General features: G+C 42.9%; 1 protein-coding gene across 2 annotated transcripts in view; it reads left to right on the top strand.

Moving 5' to 3' along the window:
* igsf9bb (immunoglobulin superfamily, member 9Bb) overlaps positions 1-19,424 on the top strand; it is a 687,093-nt gene that overhangs the window by 297,437 nt on the left and 370,232 nt on the right. For both annotated transcript variants that reach the window (XM_059957059.1, XM_059957060.1), the window contains exon 3: positions 17,790-17,936. In XM_059957059.1, the coding sequence (XP_059813042.1) occupies positions 17,790-17,936 (147 nt within the window). The remainder of the gene's footprint in view (positions 1-17,789; positions 17,937-19,424) is intronic.

Raw genomic sequence — 19,424 nt, forward strand, 5'->3', positions numbered from 1 at the left:
CTGTGGGAGGAGCCACAGGAGCAGTCAGCAGGGGGCGTGTCCAGGCAGGTATATGTAGTTCACCACAGTGTTACTCTGGATTTCCAACATCTGCAGGATCACTTACGTTTATAGACTGATTGACAGGGCTCTGGTAGTTCATTTTATATTGGCCTCAGTTTTTGTTTGCAAACTGTTTTCATCCTGTTTTGAATGACAGAAATAAAAGTTGCTTTGAACTCTCAAACCCCTTTGGGAGAAAACGTATAACTGAGTGATTTAACATCATGGCTTGAGAGCCCTAAGCAAGTATTGCCTCTGAAAAAGAAACTGGCTTCCTACTCAGTGTACAGTTTAATAGCACAATCTATCACAAACAACAAATAATAATTGAGAATGAGAAAATAGATTAGGTAGCTGTAATAGGTTACACCAACTCTCCTGCATTCCTTCCTAATTGATATCCGTAGAAATCCAGCTAGAATAAGATATTAATTTTGAGCGATCTTTAATCATAAGTGCAGTGAAGGTCAATGATTAAAGTTTGCTTTTTCTTTAATATTGCCACCTGATCTACAAAGGAAACATGTGTTTTCAATTATTTTCCTTCGTCATTAAATCAAAAGCAAAGTTTGTTTGTGTTTACTCATCTGGAGAAAATGACAGAGTTGTTAAATTCTTTGATAGGAATATTTGTAGATATACAACGCTGTGCAAAAGCTTTAAACATGTAAAAAAATTCTGGAAAGCAAAGATGCTTTTGAAAACAATGAAGTGAAAAGTTTCTTAATATCAAACAGAATTACCATAAAAACATTAAACAGTAATAAAAACTAAATCAAATCAATATTTGGTGCGACCACCCTTTGTCTTTAAAACTGCATCAGTTCTCTTAAGTACACTGTTGTGCAGTTTTATAAGAAAGTTGGCTGGTAGGTTGTTCCAAGCATCTTGGAGAACTAGCCATGGTTCTGCAGATTTTGGCTGTCTCACTCGCTTCTATCTCCGCAGGTAATCCCAGACAGCCTCAATGATGTTAAGATCAGGGTTTTCTGGAAACTATACCATTTGAATCCATATAAAAAAAATCTAGGGTGCCTCAGATGTTTGCACAGTATTGTATATATACACTGTATAATGTGCACCCAGTGGCCACTTCATTAGGTACACCTGGACACCTGCTCGTTAATGCAAAAATCTAATCAGCCAATCATGTGGCAGCAACTCAATGGATAAAAGTATACAGACATAGTCAGGAGGTTCAGTTGTTGTTCAAACCAAACATCAGAATGGAGAAGAAATGGGATCTGAGTGACTTTGACCGTGGAATGATTATTGGTGCCAGACAGGGTGGTTTGAGTATCTCAGAAACTCTGATCTCTTGGGATTTTCACACACTGCAGTCTCTGGAGTTTACAGAGAATGGTGCAGAAAACAAAAAAAAGCATTCTGGCAACGTTGGCAAAGACAGATTTACAGACCAATTCTTATTGCCTATAAGAATATAGATAGATAGACATTTTTTTGATCCCAAAGGAAATTATAGTGTCACAGTAGCATTACAAGTGCACAGATATATAAATATACAAATATTAGAAGAGAAGTAAGAGAATAAAAAAAGTTACCTCAAACAGTCGAAGGGGAAGATCACTTCCCCAGTTATAGGTTGACCCAATACAGACACGTTATATGGCAGTTAGCCAATGTCTTGAGCTGTTGTAGGCCTTGTGGTGAAGATGCATGCTGTTGGGTATAGACCTTCTGGATTCAGACTGATGATAATGAAGGAACTGTGATATGCACTCAGTGGCCACTTTATTAGGTAGGTTAATGCAAATATATAATCAGCCAATCATGTGGCAATAACTCAATGCATAAAAGCATGCAGACGTGGTCAAGAAGTTCAGTTGGTGTTCAGACCAGACATCAGAATGGGGAAGAAATGTGATCTAAGTGACTTTGGCTGTGGGGTGATTGTTGGTGCCAGGCAGGGTGGTTTCTCAGAAATTCCTCTTCTCCTGCAATTTTCATGAATTTTCTGTAGAGTTCATAGAGAAGGCGCAAAAAAACAAAAACCATCAGTCTGGGCACACAATTCTGTGTGCAAGAACTTCTTGTTAATGAGAGATGTCAGAGGAGGATGCCCAGACTGGTTCAAGCTGACAGGAAGGCGACAGGAACTCAAATAACCACACGTTACAGCAGCGGAGTGCAGAAGAGCATCTCTGAATGGACAACACGTCAAACCTTGCAGTGAATGGGCTACAGCAGCAGAAGACTATGAACATACACTCAGTGACCACCTTATTATGTACAGGAGGTACCACATTAAGTGGCCACTGAGTGTAGGTTATAGAGAATTATGGAGAGATCTAGCTTGACTAAATTGAAGATCAAGATAAAGAGTTAGAAAATATATCCATGGTTGATTTTAAAATGAAGAAGTTTTGGGTACTTTCCGGTGTTTCCCACCAAGTGGATAATGGAAAGCAACTACTACCAAGTCTCCTAGATGACGACAAAATATAAGAGATGCCGGTACGATAAAAGTAACAGAGAAGCCAGCTGAATGTAAGAAGAAAAAGTGAAATTTGAAAATAATAATGGAAAAGTTACAATGTAATGGCTAAGATAAGAGAATCAGTGGGGTTTCAATAGATGTAATAAAAGTGAAAAATTGGCCTGGGCACCAATGAGGGAACAAACTGGAGTCCATTGGTGGCGTTATAAAGCACAGCTGAGGTATTACATAAACCCTTCGCCTCAGTGTTTTAGGGAAAGTGTGAGGTGAGTGTTGGAAGACTTGCTAATGTAACCCCCTGGGCCGCCTCAGGCTGGCTCAGCTCGTTTCGTCTAGGGGAGCAGCCTTCGGCCCCGCCAAACTGGGTAATCAGCTGGTGTGGATGCTGTGTGATGTCCCCGCCTCGCCCACAAACAGACAGTACACCATATGCGATTAAATGAGTACAATTTATAAAGGTTACTATAACTAAGTGATTAATAACGATACAGTATATATGAAGAGAAAATTTAAAAAAAGGCGCCAAACTTATCAAAGTCCAAACCACTTCGTGCACAGCCGTTGGAGCTCAATTACTGAAGTCTTCTGGCCACCATTCGATCCCCTCCGAACTCCTCGACTCGCAGCTCAGGACCCTCCGAACTCCTCGACTCTCCAAACAGCTCAGGACCCTCTGAGTGGTCAACCAAGCACATCTAGCTTCATCCCCCCCCCCCCCCGTCCTCGGAGAATCTCCCGGCCTCGGACCCCCCTTTGGGGTCCGATCCTCGCCCAGCTTAGAGCATTGCGTCCTCTCTCTCGACCCCCTCGCGCCGATCTGCCCAAAAGCCCGTCAACAAAAGTTTACAGACTCAGAAGAAAGAACATTAATCCCCATTTGGTTTACAAAGGAATACCATTCTCGTTATCAGTAAATTAGCATTCCTGCTAGTTAACAAAAAGAAGAAACCCTCTTTACACTCTCCCTCCACCAAATAAAAGTGATGTCCTCATGACTACTAAATAACTCGCCACCTTTCCCGCCAACACACCGTAACCCAAGCACAAACAGTGACATCTCCTCCCCACACAGTAACCCTCACACCCTGTTTTTCAGGCGCTACTTAGGCCAACTATCTGGGAGTTCCCTAACCCTTCTGAGACCTCCGTACCCCCTCACCTAAACCCTTCAGGCTCGGACACAACTGGGGATACCTTGGGCCCACTACCAACTCCTCTCTCAACCTCTCACTCATGCCCCACACTGCACACAGCTAACCCTCCCCGCTACACCTGACTCAATGGGAGAAGGGCCAAAGGTCTCTTCCTCAATCGAGGGAAAGTCAGCAAAAGGCAGCATGTACCACACATCCAGCACATCATCCATCGAATCTGTATTCTTCCTCATTCCTGTGATAGGTAGCTGCTGTTTGATCTTCTCCAAACGGAAACACGTGGCCTGCACTGCTCCCGCAGTCTCTTCAGCCTCCTGTTCAGTATTCACTGCACTTCTCTCCAGCTTTTTCTTCCTCATGACTTCTTCCAGATCAACTTTCAGGTTTTGCACTTCATTTGAACTGTCGATGGTCACCTTCAGGTTCCCTTCAAGCCTCCGCTTCTCTCTTCTGAGATTTGTCTGTAATTTCTTCACCTCCGCAAACTCCCCTCTCCGGGTTCTCAGTTTGCTATTACCCTCAGTCAGACAACTTTCTTCATTCTCTCCAACTTGTAAGTCTTCCGAATGGTTCCAGATCACTTTCTCCAGTCTCTCCGTCTTCATTTCAAACTTGGTTCCGTAGAGACAGTCACTCACGAGCTGCGACCTTCGCCAGCCCTGGCACGTGTCCCAAAAACACTTTAACTTGGTAGTTCTCAGCTGCTCCTGCATCGACCTCACTTCATATTCTCCTGAGGCAAATCCAAACACCAAGAGATCATCCACATACACCAAAACTCCAAACGCCTCCACATCCCCTATGGTCTTCCACCTGCCCAGCAGGAAGGTTGCAAGGGCTCCAGATATGCCCTGTGGCATCTTTTCGGACCCGAAGACTCCTAGGGAATTTATAACGGCCGTTTTCTCCTTGTTGGCCCCACTCATCGGGATCTGGCAACATCCACTCCTCAGATCCAGCACCTTAAACCACATCGCAACACTCAGATAGGCCATCGCCTCTCTGGCCCTCAGGGCCATATTCTGGTCACTGACAGTGCGCCTCTTCAACGCAATACAACCCACACACACGCTGCCTACGTCTTCCACGGCTTCAGGGGCCAGTCGCCGCAACCTCTCTCTCTCCGAGGTGTCTTCAGCAGTCAACTCCCCTCTCTCGTGGTATTTCGCAGCGTCCACTAAGAGGGTCTCACCCTCAGATACTTCCCCCAGGCCGTACCGCCACTGGCTCTTGTTTGAATTCGGTATCAGCCCAATGCTGCTACACACGTCCACACAAGCAGCTCGAAACTCTGGGTGCATCGACAATGCCTCCAAACAACGCTCACCCGCCTCCTCCGGGCAGGCCCCCAAGCGCACCAGCAGGATATTGGTTCTCTCTAGAACAGAAACGCTGCCCGTCTCATCAGGGTCCGGACACATCAGCATTAACGATTCCTGAACCTCAGTCTCCTCCACATTTGCCTCCAAGAACTCCATTTTCACTGACCAACAACCGTCGTCTGGATAATCACCGGCACTGGTACCCCGAATCTCCAGTGTCCTCAATGTCGTCAAGGGTAAATGCTTCCAATAACGGTTATGAAACAAACTGTACAGCAACTTAAACCGGCGCCCCGGTGCCGAGGATGGCTTTAATTTGACTTCCATCCATCCGTAACAACACCTGTGCGCGTGGCCCCTCTAAGCCTTCAGGAATAGAGTCTGTTCCTTTCGGGAGTTCCTTGGTACATTGCTGGGAACGCGCTCCCCCAGAGACCCCAAGCCGTTCCCCCACTGGGCCTCCTCTAAGTTTCCCGACACCTCTTGAATCAATGGAACAACTGATCCCCTTGACAGATCCTCTTGGCACCACAGGCAATTTATCTGCCCCCCTAGGCAAAAAGGGATACCCTAACAACTTCCCACCAATCTCCTGCCATGGGTATGATAAGCCCCCCAGCTGCGGCATTGGACTTCCAGTCGAACCACACGCATTTTCCCACACTTTCCCAGAACTGGCAGCGGTCACTTCGAGGTAATTGCGCCTGACAGTTCTAACAAAGTCACCAGCCCGCCTACTCAAACTTTCAACCCGTCCCTGTCGCTTTTCCTCAGCCAAGTACTGCCACTCACCCAATAACTGAGGGGTCCGCTCCGCCCACGCCTCCGCCCCTTTAGGGCTGGACATTATTCCAACAACCGGGCAGAGCTCACCACTGCTGAAACATCCCAACCTGTCCCTCCTCAATCTCCAAACAGTACGGACAGCCCATGGTCCCACCACCATTTCGTCAGCACTAGTCGGAACTCGAACGACCTCCAGGCTAGCAACAGCAGCCACCCCACCCAACACACATGCAGCGATAACCAGCAATCGCACACCCACAAAGGCACACCAGCTCTTCGCCGCAGACACAGTTTAAATAGGGTGATCACACAGCCTCCACAGAAATCAACCCCGGACGAGCACCCCACAATGTAACCCCCTGGGTCGCCTCAGGCTGGCTTAGCTCGTTTCGTCTAGGGGAGCAGCCTTTGGCCCCGCCAAACTGGGTAATCAGCTGGTGTGGATGCTGTGTGATGTCCCCGCCTCGCCCACAAACAGATGCGATTAAATGAGTTCAATTTATAAAGGTTACTATAACTAAGTGATTAATAACAATACAGTATATATGAAGAGAAAATTAAAGAAAAGGCGCCAAACTTATCAAAGTCCAAACCACTTCGTGCACAGCCGTTGGAGCTCAATTACTGAAGTCTTCTGGCCACCATTCGCTCCCCTCCGAACTCCTCGACTCGCAGCTCAGGACCCTCCGAACTCCTCGACTCTCCAAACAGCTCAGGACCCTCCGAGTGGTCAACCAAGCACATCTAGCTTCATCCCCCCCCCCCCCCCCCGTCCTCGGACCCCCCGACCCCCCTTTGGGGTCCGATCCTCGCCCAGCTTAGAGCATTGCGTCCTCTCTCTCGACCCCCTCGCGCCGATCTGCCCAAAAGCCCGTCAACAAAAGTTTACAGACTCAGAAGAAAGAACATTAATCCCCATTTGGTTTACAAAGGAATACCATTCTCGTTATCAGTAAATTAGCATTCCTGCTAGTTAACAAAAAGAAGAAACCCTCTTTACACTAAGATTAAAATGAGCTGAAATGAGAATTCAAAGTATGGCAGCTCCTGAGAATAGATAAACCTCTGATCTGGAAAGATTACTTCCCAGGTTGCTGAGGGACCTGTATGGCGACTGAGGACAGAGAAATGAAAACCCTCATTCAATAAAAGGGAGGTAAATATAAACCTTTTTATCACCAGTCAGTTTGGTGGGAAGCTTCTAGAAATATAATTCAGAAGAAAGGTAAGCAGCCTTTTAAATATGCATGGCCTAATAACAAAGGCCTAATGCAGACTTATTTAAGGGTCTTTATGTTTGGATAAATTAATGATTGCCAAGGTTAACAAGAGCATCATAGCTGATGATGCTAATAGTACTTGCAAAAGAATGTACATTAAAGTGTATATAATAAGCTTCCCAGAACAAAAGAAGGTAATGGATTAAAAGGATGAGAAACACCTTTGACCACAAGTCCATCAGGCAGAGGCCCTGCAGGCACTCCAGGAGAAGTATTTGATGGACACAAAGTGGTCAATTCCTGAGCAGACTGTCTGGACCACCTCATTGCCAGACCTCACCAACAGGAGCCAACATCTTGCCTAGCTGACAGTGAGAGGGGCCCTTCTTGCATGCCCGGAGTATCACTTCCACAGCACTGCCCGCGGAATGTCAGTAGTGGGGAAGAGGCAGCAGCTCACTTCCTTGTGGACTGTGGGTGGGGAGACGGATGCAAGAGCCTGTGCCGCGGCTCACACCGAGCAGCTGCTGGACAGCGGATTCTCTGATCTGCGAGCTGTTCCCAGGGACCCGTACGGAGGCAGACATCAAGTGCTGCTGGTAGATCAACTTTGGCGGAAGATGCTCATTGGTCTGCCTGAACATCGAGATGTCTGTGGAGGAATGCTGCCGACTGGCACGTTCCAGACTGCAGGAATACTTGCTGAGGGACACAATGAACCTCAAGGGCTCAGTGGGGGAGGACTACGGTGTAGGGTTCTTGTGCTACTGGAGAGGGAGGGGCTGGATTGGGGGTGGAAGCCCCTCAATTATTGTAATAGGATTACCACCCCAGGGAGCCACATGAGTGGCAGCAATGCTCTTGGTGTTTAGGAATGTAATACAACAGTACTGAAAGCATTAACTTTGAATGTCAAGAATGAAATGGTTTATTCTTATAAATTTATTTTATTATGAATAGTTTATTTTTGTAAAAAAAAATTCCTGTGGTGAGAGAATCACCTCCTGCTATCCTCAGGCCTTTTTCATTGAAAACACTTCTGTAAAGAGCCATTATAGAAATGCAGGTTGCTATAGTAACAATAAACTTTGGTTTAGCCCCAGTTGGAGTATTGATTCTACCAGACTTTAGAAAGGCTGTAAGTTTTTGAAACGGTGCAGAAGAGATTTACTGGATAAGTTCCACTTGTGGATTTGTATCTTATTTGACTGGTGTTCTTCAGGCAGTGAAAGCAAAGAGGAGCTTTGAAATGAATGCTTAAAGTCTTGAAGGATGAGAAGATACTTTAATGCAGTTTTAAAGTAACTAACAGAGGCAAGGTAGTGTTGAGGTTTGGACTGCTAATAGGGTGCAGTGTGGACACCCAATCATAACCTTGGAAAGGGAACGGTATAACTACAGTATTGGGAAAGAACAGATCATGGGGACATGGGGAACAAGTGAGCAGAGCAGATGCACAGCTGGGAGAACTGTGGCCTCACAGCGCCTGTCACCCAGGCTGAATCCTGACATCCAATGGCACTTGGTTTGGAGTTTGCAAGTTCTCGCCGTGACTGTGTTAGGTTCCTATAAGTACTGTGGTTGCCTCCAACATCCCAAAGATACATTGAGTTGGTGGATAAATTGCCTTTAGTGTGTGTGTGAGTGGTATAATGTTTTGGGAGTTGATGGGACCATGGGGAGAATAAAATAGGACTTGAGTAAATGGGTGCTTGATGTTTGGTGTAGATTCTATGGTCAAAAGGGCCTTTCACTGTGGAATATAACTCTGTGAATCTAACGAGGTTATCAATTACTAAATTCTCTGGCTTCCAGCCGAGTACAGGTATCGATTATAACCAAGGTTTCGATGCCAAGCTCTGCCATCTTCATCCGGGATGGTCCCTGGGCATGTCTGGTTCAGTGGTATTTAGATCCCCATACCTTGCTGTCCTACCTTGTCGAAAATTATTTTCCTCCAGATTTATTTCAATGGCTTCGCTCTAGCTAAGAAATGTAATTTGATTGTAAAGAAGATAAGATAGCAGAAACCTGATTGGATGAAGACTAACCAATCAGAAGGGATGGACAATGGGGGGGGGGGGGTATAAATACCACCAGACTAGGCATGCCCCGGCATCATCTCTGGTGAAGATGGCAGAGTTTGTCGTTGAAACCTCAGCTATAATCAATACCTGTGCTCAGCTGGAAGCCCAAGAAGAGTTTATTCATCATATACACCGGGAAAGCACTGGATCCTTTTTAATGATGGTATTGTTCTAACTGGATTACTTTTTGAGAGAGTTGATGCAGATTTAATGGCTTGAATGGCTGCTTTAGTACTACTCCAGGCTTCAGTGACACGAGTATAGCAGTCTCAGGATATCACGTCTCCATCCTATCAGCCTTTTGTAATTTGATATTTGTGTTTTGTTCATTGGAGCAGATAGGTACACTTGTTGAAGTATTATTTTCAACTGTTGAAACCGAAATTCACTCAGGCTACAATATTCCTGAGACCATGCAAACACTGAGCAGGAATTATATCTGAAAGAAATAATCGGGCAGTTCACCATGATTTTACATTTGGCTAAAAAAGAAATTGATGATCATTTGGTTGAGATTCTTCATCACAATAATGTCCTTTACCAGTCCTCTAAATAACAGCTGCGGTTTTGGATGAGAATTGTTTGCTGGTTGCAAATACAATAGGCAGATCATTTCATCCCAGAATGCATTTGCAATAGCATCTCTAGTTCGGTATTGATTATAATTCTGTGACTGACTGTGCTGATGGCTATTATAGAATAAACAAAAAACAAGTTTTAACAGGCAGCCCATATCTTGGGAGCCATCAACTGAAAATAGGAGACATCAATGATGAACCAGCATAGCTTTTGCCCACGTGAAAATGTTTGAAAATCAGCCCTATTTCTGTCTTGAACTACCATGGTCCTATTGGGCAGCTGTGATATCCTCTCTCCTGAATCCTTCAGTGGAATACATTACTGTAGCAGGTACTGGGAATGGTACCACCTAGCAAATCCATTACTAATAAAAGGAAATTAACACCAGCATCTTCTCCCAATGTCCTCATAATTCAGTATTCAAGGCTGTAGTTACACTCAGGCAACTTTGATAGTCAGGTTACATCGGTTACTTGCCCAGCATTGGATTGTCAATACTGGCATCCTATTCTGAGCATCGTGCCAATGGGTTTCCAGTCTGAGAGAAAAAAGATTCAAAAAGTGATTTGAAAATCTCCCTGAGAGAATGTAACTTCCCCTCTGTCTCCTGGGGATCCCTAGGTTATATTGAGAACCTTGAGTCTGTTCTTTAGAGGCACATGGAAGCCCAACAGAAGCAGAACTTTGTCTCTTAACTAGCTGAGCATTTAGCCCATCCTCTCCCAGCTGTGGCAGAGTTCTGCAGGTCTTACATCGGCACCAGCAGCTACCCCAGAACCCCAAAACTTGGAGGATATCCACAACACTGAGGTATTAGTTTAAAAGGAGGAAAGTAAATAGGATGAAATTCTGAAAGTGCAATCATGTAAGTACAAATTGGAACAATGATGTTTTCTTGGTTGTCTAGAACCACTACTTCACAGAGAGATTTGTCCTTCAGTCGTATGAAGGGCAAGATTGTCCAGAATGTCCTACCGGATACCCACTAAATATGCCAGGAAGGGTCGCAGCTTATTGAATAAGATGAGAGTGAATTTTTAGTGAGGTGAAATATCATTATAACTATTAATCTCTGGTACTGAAAGTAAATGATTACAGCATAAACCCCCTTCTCTTCAGATTTAATTTATCTTTCTTTAAAATTATGAACTCCAAAGTTTTCTTTTTTTCTCTCTTTCTCCATATTACTTTCCTTCCACGATTTCACATTTCAACAAATATTTTATTGCGTTCTGAGTGTAGTCTGGTGAATTGGATAGAATCCTTTAATCTGATTGGTTGAGGAGACACATACTGGCCCTGTTTACACATAATTTGAGGATATGTAGAATATACCGTCCAGCTCAAACATCCCTTTTCTGAATGACCAACCTTCCTAATGACTTCGATAGTCAAGTTAAAAGTACTTCCATGCTCTGAAGTACCCAGAGCTGTGAAACGTGTAATAAACTGTTTTATAATTATTTATGATCTTAATGTGTTCATTGGTATATATGGACCTTTACTATCCAAATATTCCGTGTGGCAAGACTTTGTTGTATTGGAATCTGCCATAGTTTAAGGGTTTCATCCCTTCTATGAGAGAATTCTTTTCAAGGTTTGTCCTGTAGTGTAGAGCTGTGTAATAGAGAACCTTCTGATCTATCGTCGTTCTCTGCGATGTATGCCACGACAAACCTCATCTGCTGAGGGAAAATTACTGATCTGATGGCTCAATGATTGTACAGGAATTGTGTACCAATTATATTTCTTTTTTTTTCAAATTTAATTAAAAAGCAATGAAGATTTCTACCTTGCACAATGGATACCCTTGATAGCTCAATCCTTTTATTTCTCTAGTACACAGCAACTACCACACCAATGTTACAGAAACTACAAAAAATCAGTTTTTTAAACTGGTTCTTGGAAACACATTTATTGTTCGCTGAGCCACAGCTAAGGAGTCATACAGCACAGAAACAAGGCCTTCAGTCCCTGAGCCCATGCTGATCTTCAGGCACCTGGTTACACTAATCCTAACTCAATCCTACTTTATTCTCTCTGTATTCCCTCAGATCTTACTACCCACCTACACTACAGGCAAATTACAGCGGTTAATTAACCTACCAAACCACAGGTATTTGGGCTGTGGTTGGAAACGGGAGCAGTCAGGGGAAGAACTCACCACAGGAGGTTGGAATTGGTTATATTGGTGGATATCTTGATGGTTGTCCTGATGTGATGGTGGAACCTGGCCTCAAAATCCTATTATTCGTGCACAGCCACTGTTTCCGCTATGGTGTGTCCTCAGGAGCTCCGAGTTTTTAGACCTAGCGACGATGAATGAGGGGACAGGAATCTGATAGGAAGGGGGATTACAATTGCTATTGATACCATAGAGAGCATCTTAACTGGCTGCATCACTGTCTGTTATGGAGGAGTCGCTATACAGGAACAGAAACATTGGCAGAGGGATGTAGACTCAGCCAGCATCATCATGAGCCTCAAAAATATCTTCAAAAGATGGTGTCTCAAAAAGGAGGCATCCATCATTAAGGAACCCATGACCCAGGATGTGCTCATCCTTCAGAGAGGAAGGGCAAGAGCTTGCTGCTTTCCTTCCGCCATCAGAATTCTGAATGGACAATGAATGAACCCATTAACACTACCTCACTATTTTTGCTGTCCTTTTGCAATTTTTATGAATTGCATTCTACTGCTGCTGCAAAACACCAAATTTCACAACATCCGTCGGTGATATTAAACCTGATTCTGATTGTCTTCTCCTTTCCTTCCCAGCAAAGTTGCAGGGAAATTAACTTGTGAAATTACAATTGACCAACTTACTGTAGAGTGAGCTCTTGGGTCTCATGGTTGTAAGACAATCAGAATATTCTATTCCCAAAATTTTTTTCTCCCAGTACACGTTGAGGCTGCTTCAGCATTAACATTTTTTTACTGCAACTAAGGTTTAATTTGGAAATGAATTTGTAAGCAGTCAGATCTGATGAACTGGGGAAATCCCATATAAGCATAATGAATGTTATTGCTTCAACAGCATTATTTTTTCTTCCAGAAGTAGAAATAGATGAAGTTGGCAGAATACATATAACTTGTTGGCACAGAGGGTGCAGTTTATTAAATTGAAGTGCATGGTGCAATGCCAGGACTCTAGATGACTCCTTCAGTTATGCTAATTGTAGCTCAGCCAGTGCAGAGGCACAATGGTGTGTTGTCATTATTTGCAATGATCATATTCTTGGCACTAATAAGAAAATGGCTGATAATTGATAGCAGCACTTTATTGGTTAGAGTGAACAGTTGGACTCTGAAGAGCAAAGGCGTAGTGATTAGCGTAATGTTATTAAAGCGCCAGTGTCCCAGGTTCACTTCCGCCACTGTCTGTGAGGAGCTTGTACATTATCCATGTGACCGTGTGGATTTCCTCCCACATTCCAAACACAGAGGTTAGTAAGTTATTGGTCACCTGGGTATAATTGGGCGGCGCGATCTCATTGGGCCAGAAAAGCCCGTTACCGTGTTGTGTGTCTTAAATAATGAAACTAATAAATAGCAAGAGTTATGGATGGGCTTTTATCTCAAGTCAGCTTCCACAGAAACCCTGATCCTGTAATTATAAACAGTACTTAAAAATAATTAAACGGCTAATTACTCATCTTGCAGGTACCACTATTCTTTACTGCTGAAGGAAGCTTGATGTTCAGCCCAATATATAAATCCCGTGGGAACACTGAAGCAAGTCTTAATTTGCGAAGTTAAGTCCTGCTTTAAGATTAGTTAAAGTATTCTACCTTGCCAATGCTGCTAATGCAGCATATCCTGTTAATCTTTGTTAATGATTGCCCCAGCAGCCAACAAAGATCTGGATGAAGGTTTCAGGAGCAGGACAGCTGAGGCAGAAGTAGTGTTGGAGATGTGCGGAGGTGGTTTGCGAGATACTTTGAATATGTGGTCTAAAGTTTATCCATGGGTGAAATCTGACAACGCAGTCAGTTTCACAGAAGAACACTTAAGAATAGCAATATCTTCATTAATTTAACTGCAGAGGAATGGCTGTGAAGAAAAGATAATCGTTACATCATCGCTTGGTCATACGCTCACTGGCCACTTTAATTGTGTATCTCCTGTTCCAAATAAGTGGGCACTGAGTGCATGTTTGTGGCCTTCCACTGCTGTAGCCCATCCACCCCAAGGTTCGATGTGTTGACCATTCAGAGATGTTCTTCTGCACACCCCTGGTGTAACACGTGGTTATTTGAGTTACTGTCACTTTCCTGTTTGCTTGAAACTGTCTGACCAAGCTCGATTTCATTCCTGAGGCTAAACCTTTGAAGTCTGTAGGTATTAACAAACTTAGCATCAACTATCATTAAAGATAACCATCAGGATAGGCTTCAACATTTAAAGAAAGATAACTTTACAGGTGGTTTCATATTTCAGTTTGTATGAAAGGTCATCGGCCTGAAATATCCAATGATGCTGCCTGATACAAGCTTCTGCAAATTTTTACCGATGTGCTATTGAAAGTGTCTGATGTCTGCAAACAAAAGCTTTACATTCTTTCTCAGTACACGTGACAATAATAAACCAATTAAAACTGAACTTCAACATTAAAATTAAACTCAACATTTTAAATTTTTATTTCACGTTTCCAGCATCGGTATACACTCCTTGGCCACTTTGTAAGATATCTCCTGTACCTAATGAAGTGGCCACTCGGTGTATGTTGTGGTCTTCTACCGCTGTAGCCCATTCACTTCAAGGTTTGACATGTTTTGCATTCAGTGATGCTCTTCAACAGTGGTGTCACCATGGTTATTTGGGTTACTGTTTCCTTCCCGCTAGCTTGAACCAGACTCGCCATTCTCCTCTGTCCTCATTAACAACACATTTTCAACTACAGAATGGCCCCTCACTGGATGTCTGTCTGTTTTTAACACCATTCACTGTAAGCTCACTGAAATGTGTGAAAATCCCAGGAGATGAGCAGATTCTGAGATACTCAAACCACCCCATCTGGCATCAACGATCATTCCATCAACAGTCAGAGTCACTAGGATCATATTTCTTCCCTAATCTGATGTTTGGTCTGAACAACAAATGAACCTCTTGACCATGTCTGCATGCTTTTATACATTGAGTTGCTGCCACGTGAATGGCTGATTAGATATTTGCATGAACAAGCTGATGTACAAGTGTACCTAATAAAGTGGCCACTAAGTGTATACTTAATCCTAAGTATTCTGAAGCATTTCTAAGTATTTTGTATTTAGTAATAATAATAGTAATTGTATTTAATAATAAAATCTTTACAAATCATTTTTAATTGTGAAAATCTTCTATTGTCCTAAAATCACTTGCCTTTGCTTGGCACCGATCCAGGTAAAGCCTTGATGTGTTTTTCTGCTAGAGTGCAGTCTCCAGTACTTCATTGCAGCTGTGTGTAACCATGGTGAAAGCGTCCCACTGCATTCACACAATGGTCTTAATAGCCGGTAGCTCTCTAGCCCAGAATGATGAGCTGTCAAAATTGTCAGTGTGCCAGTGCAGTTTAAAAGGTCATAATAACTTCTACCATTCACGGAAAGTCCATGAAATTTGGAAGATGCAAAAAAAATGTTAATAGTATTAATTTTCCTTGCATTTATAAAACTAAAAAACACTAAAATATTTAAAACTAACTTCAGTAGATCTTGCCTTATTACTTATTCATCTCTCTCCGGGCAGTGAATGCCTCCCATTCATTTGAATGGGGACTGCTGTAATCATTTCTGGCTTAACCCAGTACAGGTTCAGCAGGCAGGAGCCACAGCCTGAGAGTCAGAAACCTGTAGAAGTGGGTGATACCACATGAGATTCCATGTGGAGTCAAGATGTCACAGCTCTGTGTGCTGATGTGTGTTGCAGACTAGGTTAACTGCAGGGATACCCAACAAAGTCCTGGCATTAGCATTGGCATCAGAGCAAAAAAGAAACGACCCCAATATAATGTGTATTTTAAATTATTTTAGTGTTTCTGAGTCAAACATACAAAACTATGCAGCGTTTCTGAGGTTTCAATCAACTAAGCCAAGCAGCATCACTTTATGACTGTTTCATTGGTCAAAGCTTGTTCTGTAACCCTACCTTTTCCATGTTATGACATTTACACACTAGGCTCCATTGTTGTGCAGGATCTCACTACTGAGAAAAATGCTGGCATTTCTCAAGAGATGCCCCAGGTGTGGTTATATTGGGTTTGCTGACTCTGAAATTCTGAGCTCAAATGAAGACCTTAAGCCCTATCGGATATAAATAGCTACGAGTACGCTCGCAAAAAGGGGATTATACTGTAACTACCCAATTCTCATGCAATAACTACCGTTTATTCTCCATGGTGAGTTTAGCTGCCAATACCCACTATTTGAGTGGCGGGTACTCCCTCCCTACCAAGGAGAAGATACTTCCTGCTAACAAAATAGTTTGAAGTATAGTTCACTTATTTTCAGTGATACATGTTTAAATCAAAACAACATTCTTAAAACGCATTTAAAACTCACAGAGGACTTCTGTCTTAAACATTTCCAAATAACAAACCATTTCTAAAACACAAAGGATTTCCAAAACACAGGTACATTTCTTATAAATCAAAAGTGACACACCGATAATGCTAATGAACAAATTGTCCACCGCAGAAACCAAAGCCAGAGGAATGGATTCTAGTCACCTTATCTTCATATCATGCTTCTTGATGTTCTGCAGCCACTCCTAATAAGCCTGAACTGCTCACTACATTTATACCCTTTTTCTACCACTTGGGTAAGCATTTTGGAGACATAGATCTCAGGTTAATGTTCACAGTTAATGCTGTAAGGCTAACTTCCTTGAGTACATAAACCTTCCAACTATAAACATATCAGTTATTTGATATGCTAGATGATATTGTCCATCTGGTTCTGCAAGCTTCTTTGAACAGAGTCAGCTTGTCTGTTTAATACAAGCTAAGTTAAACAACCCATTGTCTTATACTACAGCTTGAGCAGCGTTAAACCAGGCGCAATGAGCTAAATCTAACTTCTCACAGACAGCGTGTCTACTACAGAGCTTCTTTGGAAAGCAGTTCTATAAAACAGTACTTGTTTTAACTTCAAGCTGATTCCTTCTTGCTACTTTCATTTTAAGAACTGAAGACCAACTCACATTTACGACCAGAAGTCAAACAACTGTTCATTAGAGGTTTACTTACAATTGTTTGTGATCCTACAAGTGGCAGCTGCTGTGTTTAGAAAGCAAGTTGAGCATACAACCAAGAGGCCTACTGGCCAGGAGTGAATATTCATCATACTGATTGATCCACCAATGATAATTTCAGACTCACTATGAGGTCAGTGGTTAGCACCAGCTACTCATCATCGGAAAAAAATTCTGGGCTGGTGATTGGATAAGCAGATTTCTATGCACATTGGGGACAAGTGATCGGAATCCTTTGTTACTACTGTCCTATCACAAACGAGAAAATCTGCAGATGCTGGAAATCCAAGCAACACTCACACAAAATGCTGGAGGAACTCAGCAGGCCAGGCAGCATTTATGGAAAAGAGTACAGTCCACGTTTACTACTGTCCCACTTAGGGCTATTAGGTTTTAAAGTTGTTCAGCAGCAAACCAGATTTAAAAACTGCTCGTTGAATAAGATCAGGGTGCACTTTAAGGCCACTGAATGGTGCACATTTTGACTTTACTTCTGTTAATGACCATTAAAGGATATATCAGTGTAGGGCTGACAGCAATGTTTGGTGAGCACAAATTCATAAGTAAACTTTATGGTCTAGTTTAACAGTACTCAGTACAGATCCTGTATTCCCATTGAACACAGAAAATTAATAAAAATTAGATCATTTGTTACCAAACAGTCACATTTAAGCACTTGGGCTGAGATCCTTTTAAGTGTTGCATTAGAAAATCTGTCGTTAGGTTTCTTTGACTCAGTATTTGATCTCAGAATGTCCAACATTCAGATTGGTTTTGTGATTTTAATTGTCTGAGAATTGAATTCTATGGGACCGTAATATTAATTTAAGACTAATATACTAATTACTGGGCCTCAGAATGTCTTGAATTTCTATTGTTAATGTGCATTGTTCTTCATTTTGGTTTTGTAGGTCGGGCCAGTCTATATGACAAGGCTTCATTGCGAATTGACCAGCTCCGCTCAGAGGACCAGGGATGGTACGAATGTAAGGTGCTTATGTTGGACCAGCAATACGACACATTCCACAATGGCAGCTGGGTATATATCACAGTAAATGGTGAGTAACATCATCTCTTGCTTCTCAGAATATGGCACAATGCTATGTCATCCAACAGATCTCCATTATAATCCTTCAGTAGATGGATTACTTTTAGTATTTTTAGCCATTACCTAAAAATGACATGTGTAAATGCCCTATTTGTGATTGATATGGCACACCATTGTTTATAGAGTCATGGATTTATAGAAAAGTGCAGCACAGAAACAGGTCCTTTGGCCCATGTCAAATCATTTAAGTTACCAAGTCCTATCGACCTGCACCTGGACCATAGTCCTCCATGCACCTATCCAAACTTCTGTTAAGCCTTGAAATCGAGATTGCATGCACCACTTGTGCTGGTAGCCTCTCACGGCCCTCTGAGTGAAGAAGTTTCCCTTTATGTTCTGTTACTTACCCCGTAACTGGGTCACTTACCAGCAAAGATAGAGAGGTCCGTTGAAGTCTGATGGTACTATTTTAACAGTATTTATTGGTAAAAATACACAAAAATAATATCAATGCAAGCATACAGATATTATACGTCGTCAATACTAGATCAAAAGGTGCGGGTATAATAATAATCAATACGAAATAGCTCTATCGTTGTCTAGGGGATAATGTATTGTCCGATGGAAATATAAAAGTCACTTTAGTTCATTCAGGCTGCAGCCTTTGATTGGAGAGAGAGAGAGATTTTTAGAAACCTGCTGGCTTTCCTTTTTATGATGTTGATCCTTCGAAATGACGTTGGTGTCCTTTTCCTTTTAGCGAAGCCGTTCTTCCGTGGTCAGTCCCGCCAATCCCAGGCAATGGGAAAGGATGCATGCGGGCCCCACCGGCTGTCGCTATTAAAAGCTGTCACGGGATTTCTAGCGTTTCTCCTGGTGCGTCTAAAGGGGTTGTTCCCCAGACTCACGGGTTTTCAGTTGTCAATCAGGTTGGGATGATGCAATCCCTCAACCAGCCCCCTCTGTTCATTTCCTGAGGGCTTCAATGAATAGTACAGTACTCAACACACAATTCTGTCTCCCAGAGACAATGGCTGTTATCCGTGGCTTTGTCTTTCAGAAGCCCAGGACACATTCCAAACCTTGAGGATCCTGTCTGTCTCTCTCTCATTTCCTGGGTCCCAGACCCGAATTAATAGCGATCTTGCGATCCTCAAAAAGGAGGGGGCTACTTTGTACCCTTCGACCCCTCAGAGTTGTGGCACATTCGTAACAGTTCCCCTTAAATTTTTCATCTTTCACCCGTAACCTATGACCTCCAGTTGTCCCTCCCAACCTCAGTGGAACAAGTGTGCTTGTACTTACCCTATCTCTACCCCTATTAATGTTGTGTATATCTCTAACAAATCTCCCCCCAATCTTCTATGTTCCAAGGAATGAAGACCTGACCTATTCAATCTTCCCTTATAACTCACGTCCTGCAATCCTGGCAACATCCCTGAACATTTTCTCTGCACTCTTTCAACCATATACATCTTTCCTGTAGGTAGGTGACCCA

This window comes from Hypanus sabinus, chromosome X2, assembly GCF_030144855.1.
Source record: "Hypanus sabinus isolate sHypSab1 chromosome X2, sHypSab1.hap1, whole genome shotgun sequence".
NCBI classification, from domain to species: Eukaryota; Metazoa; Chordata; class Chondrichthyes; order Myliobatiformes; family Dasyatidae; genus Hypanus; species Hypanus sabinus.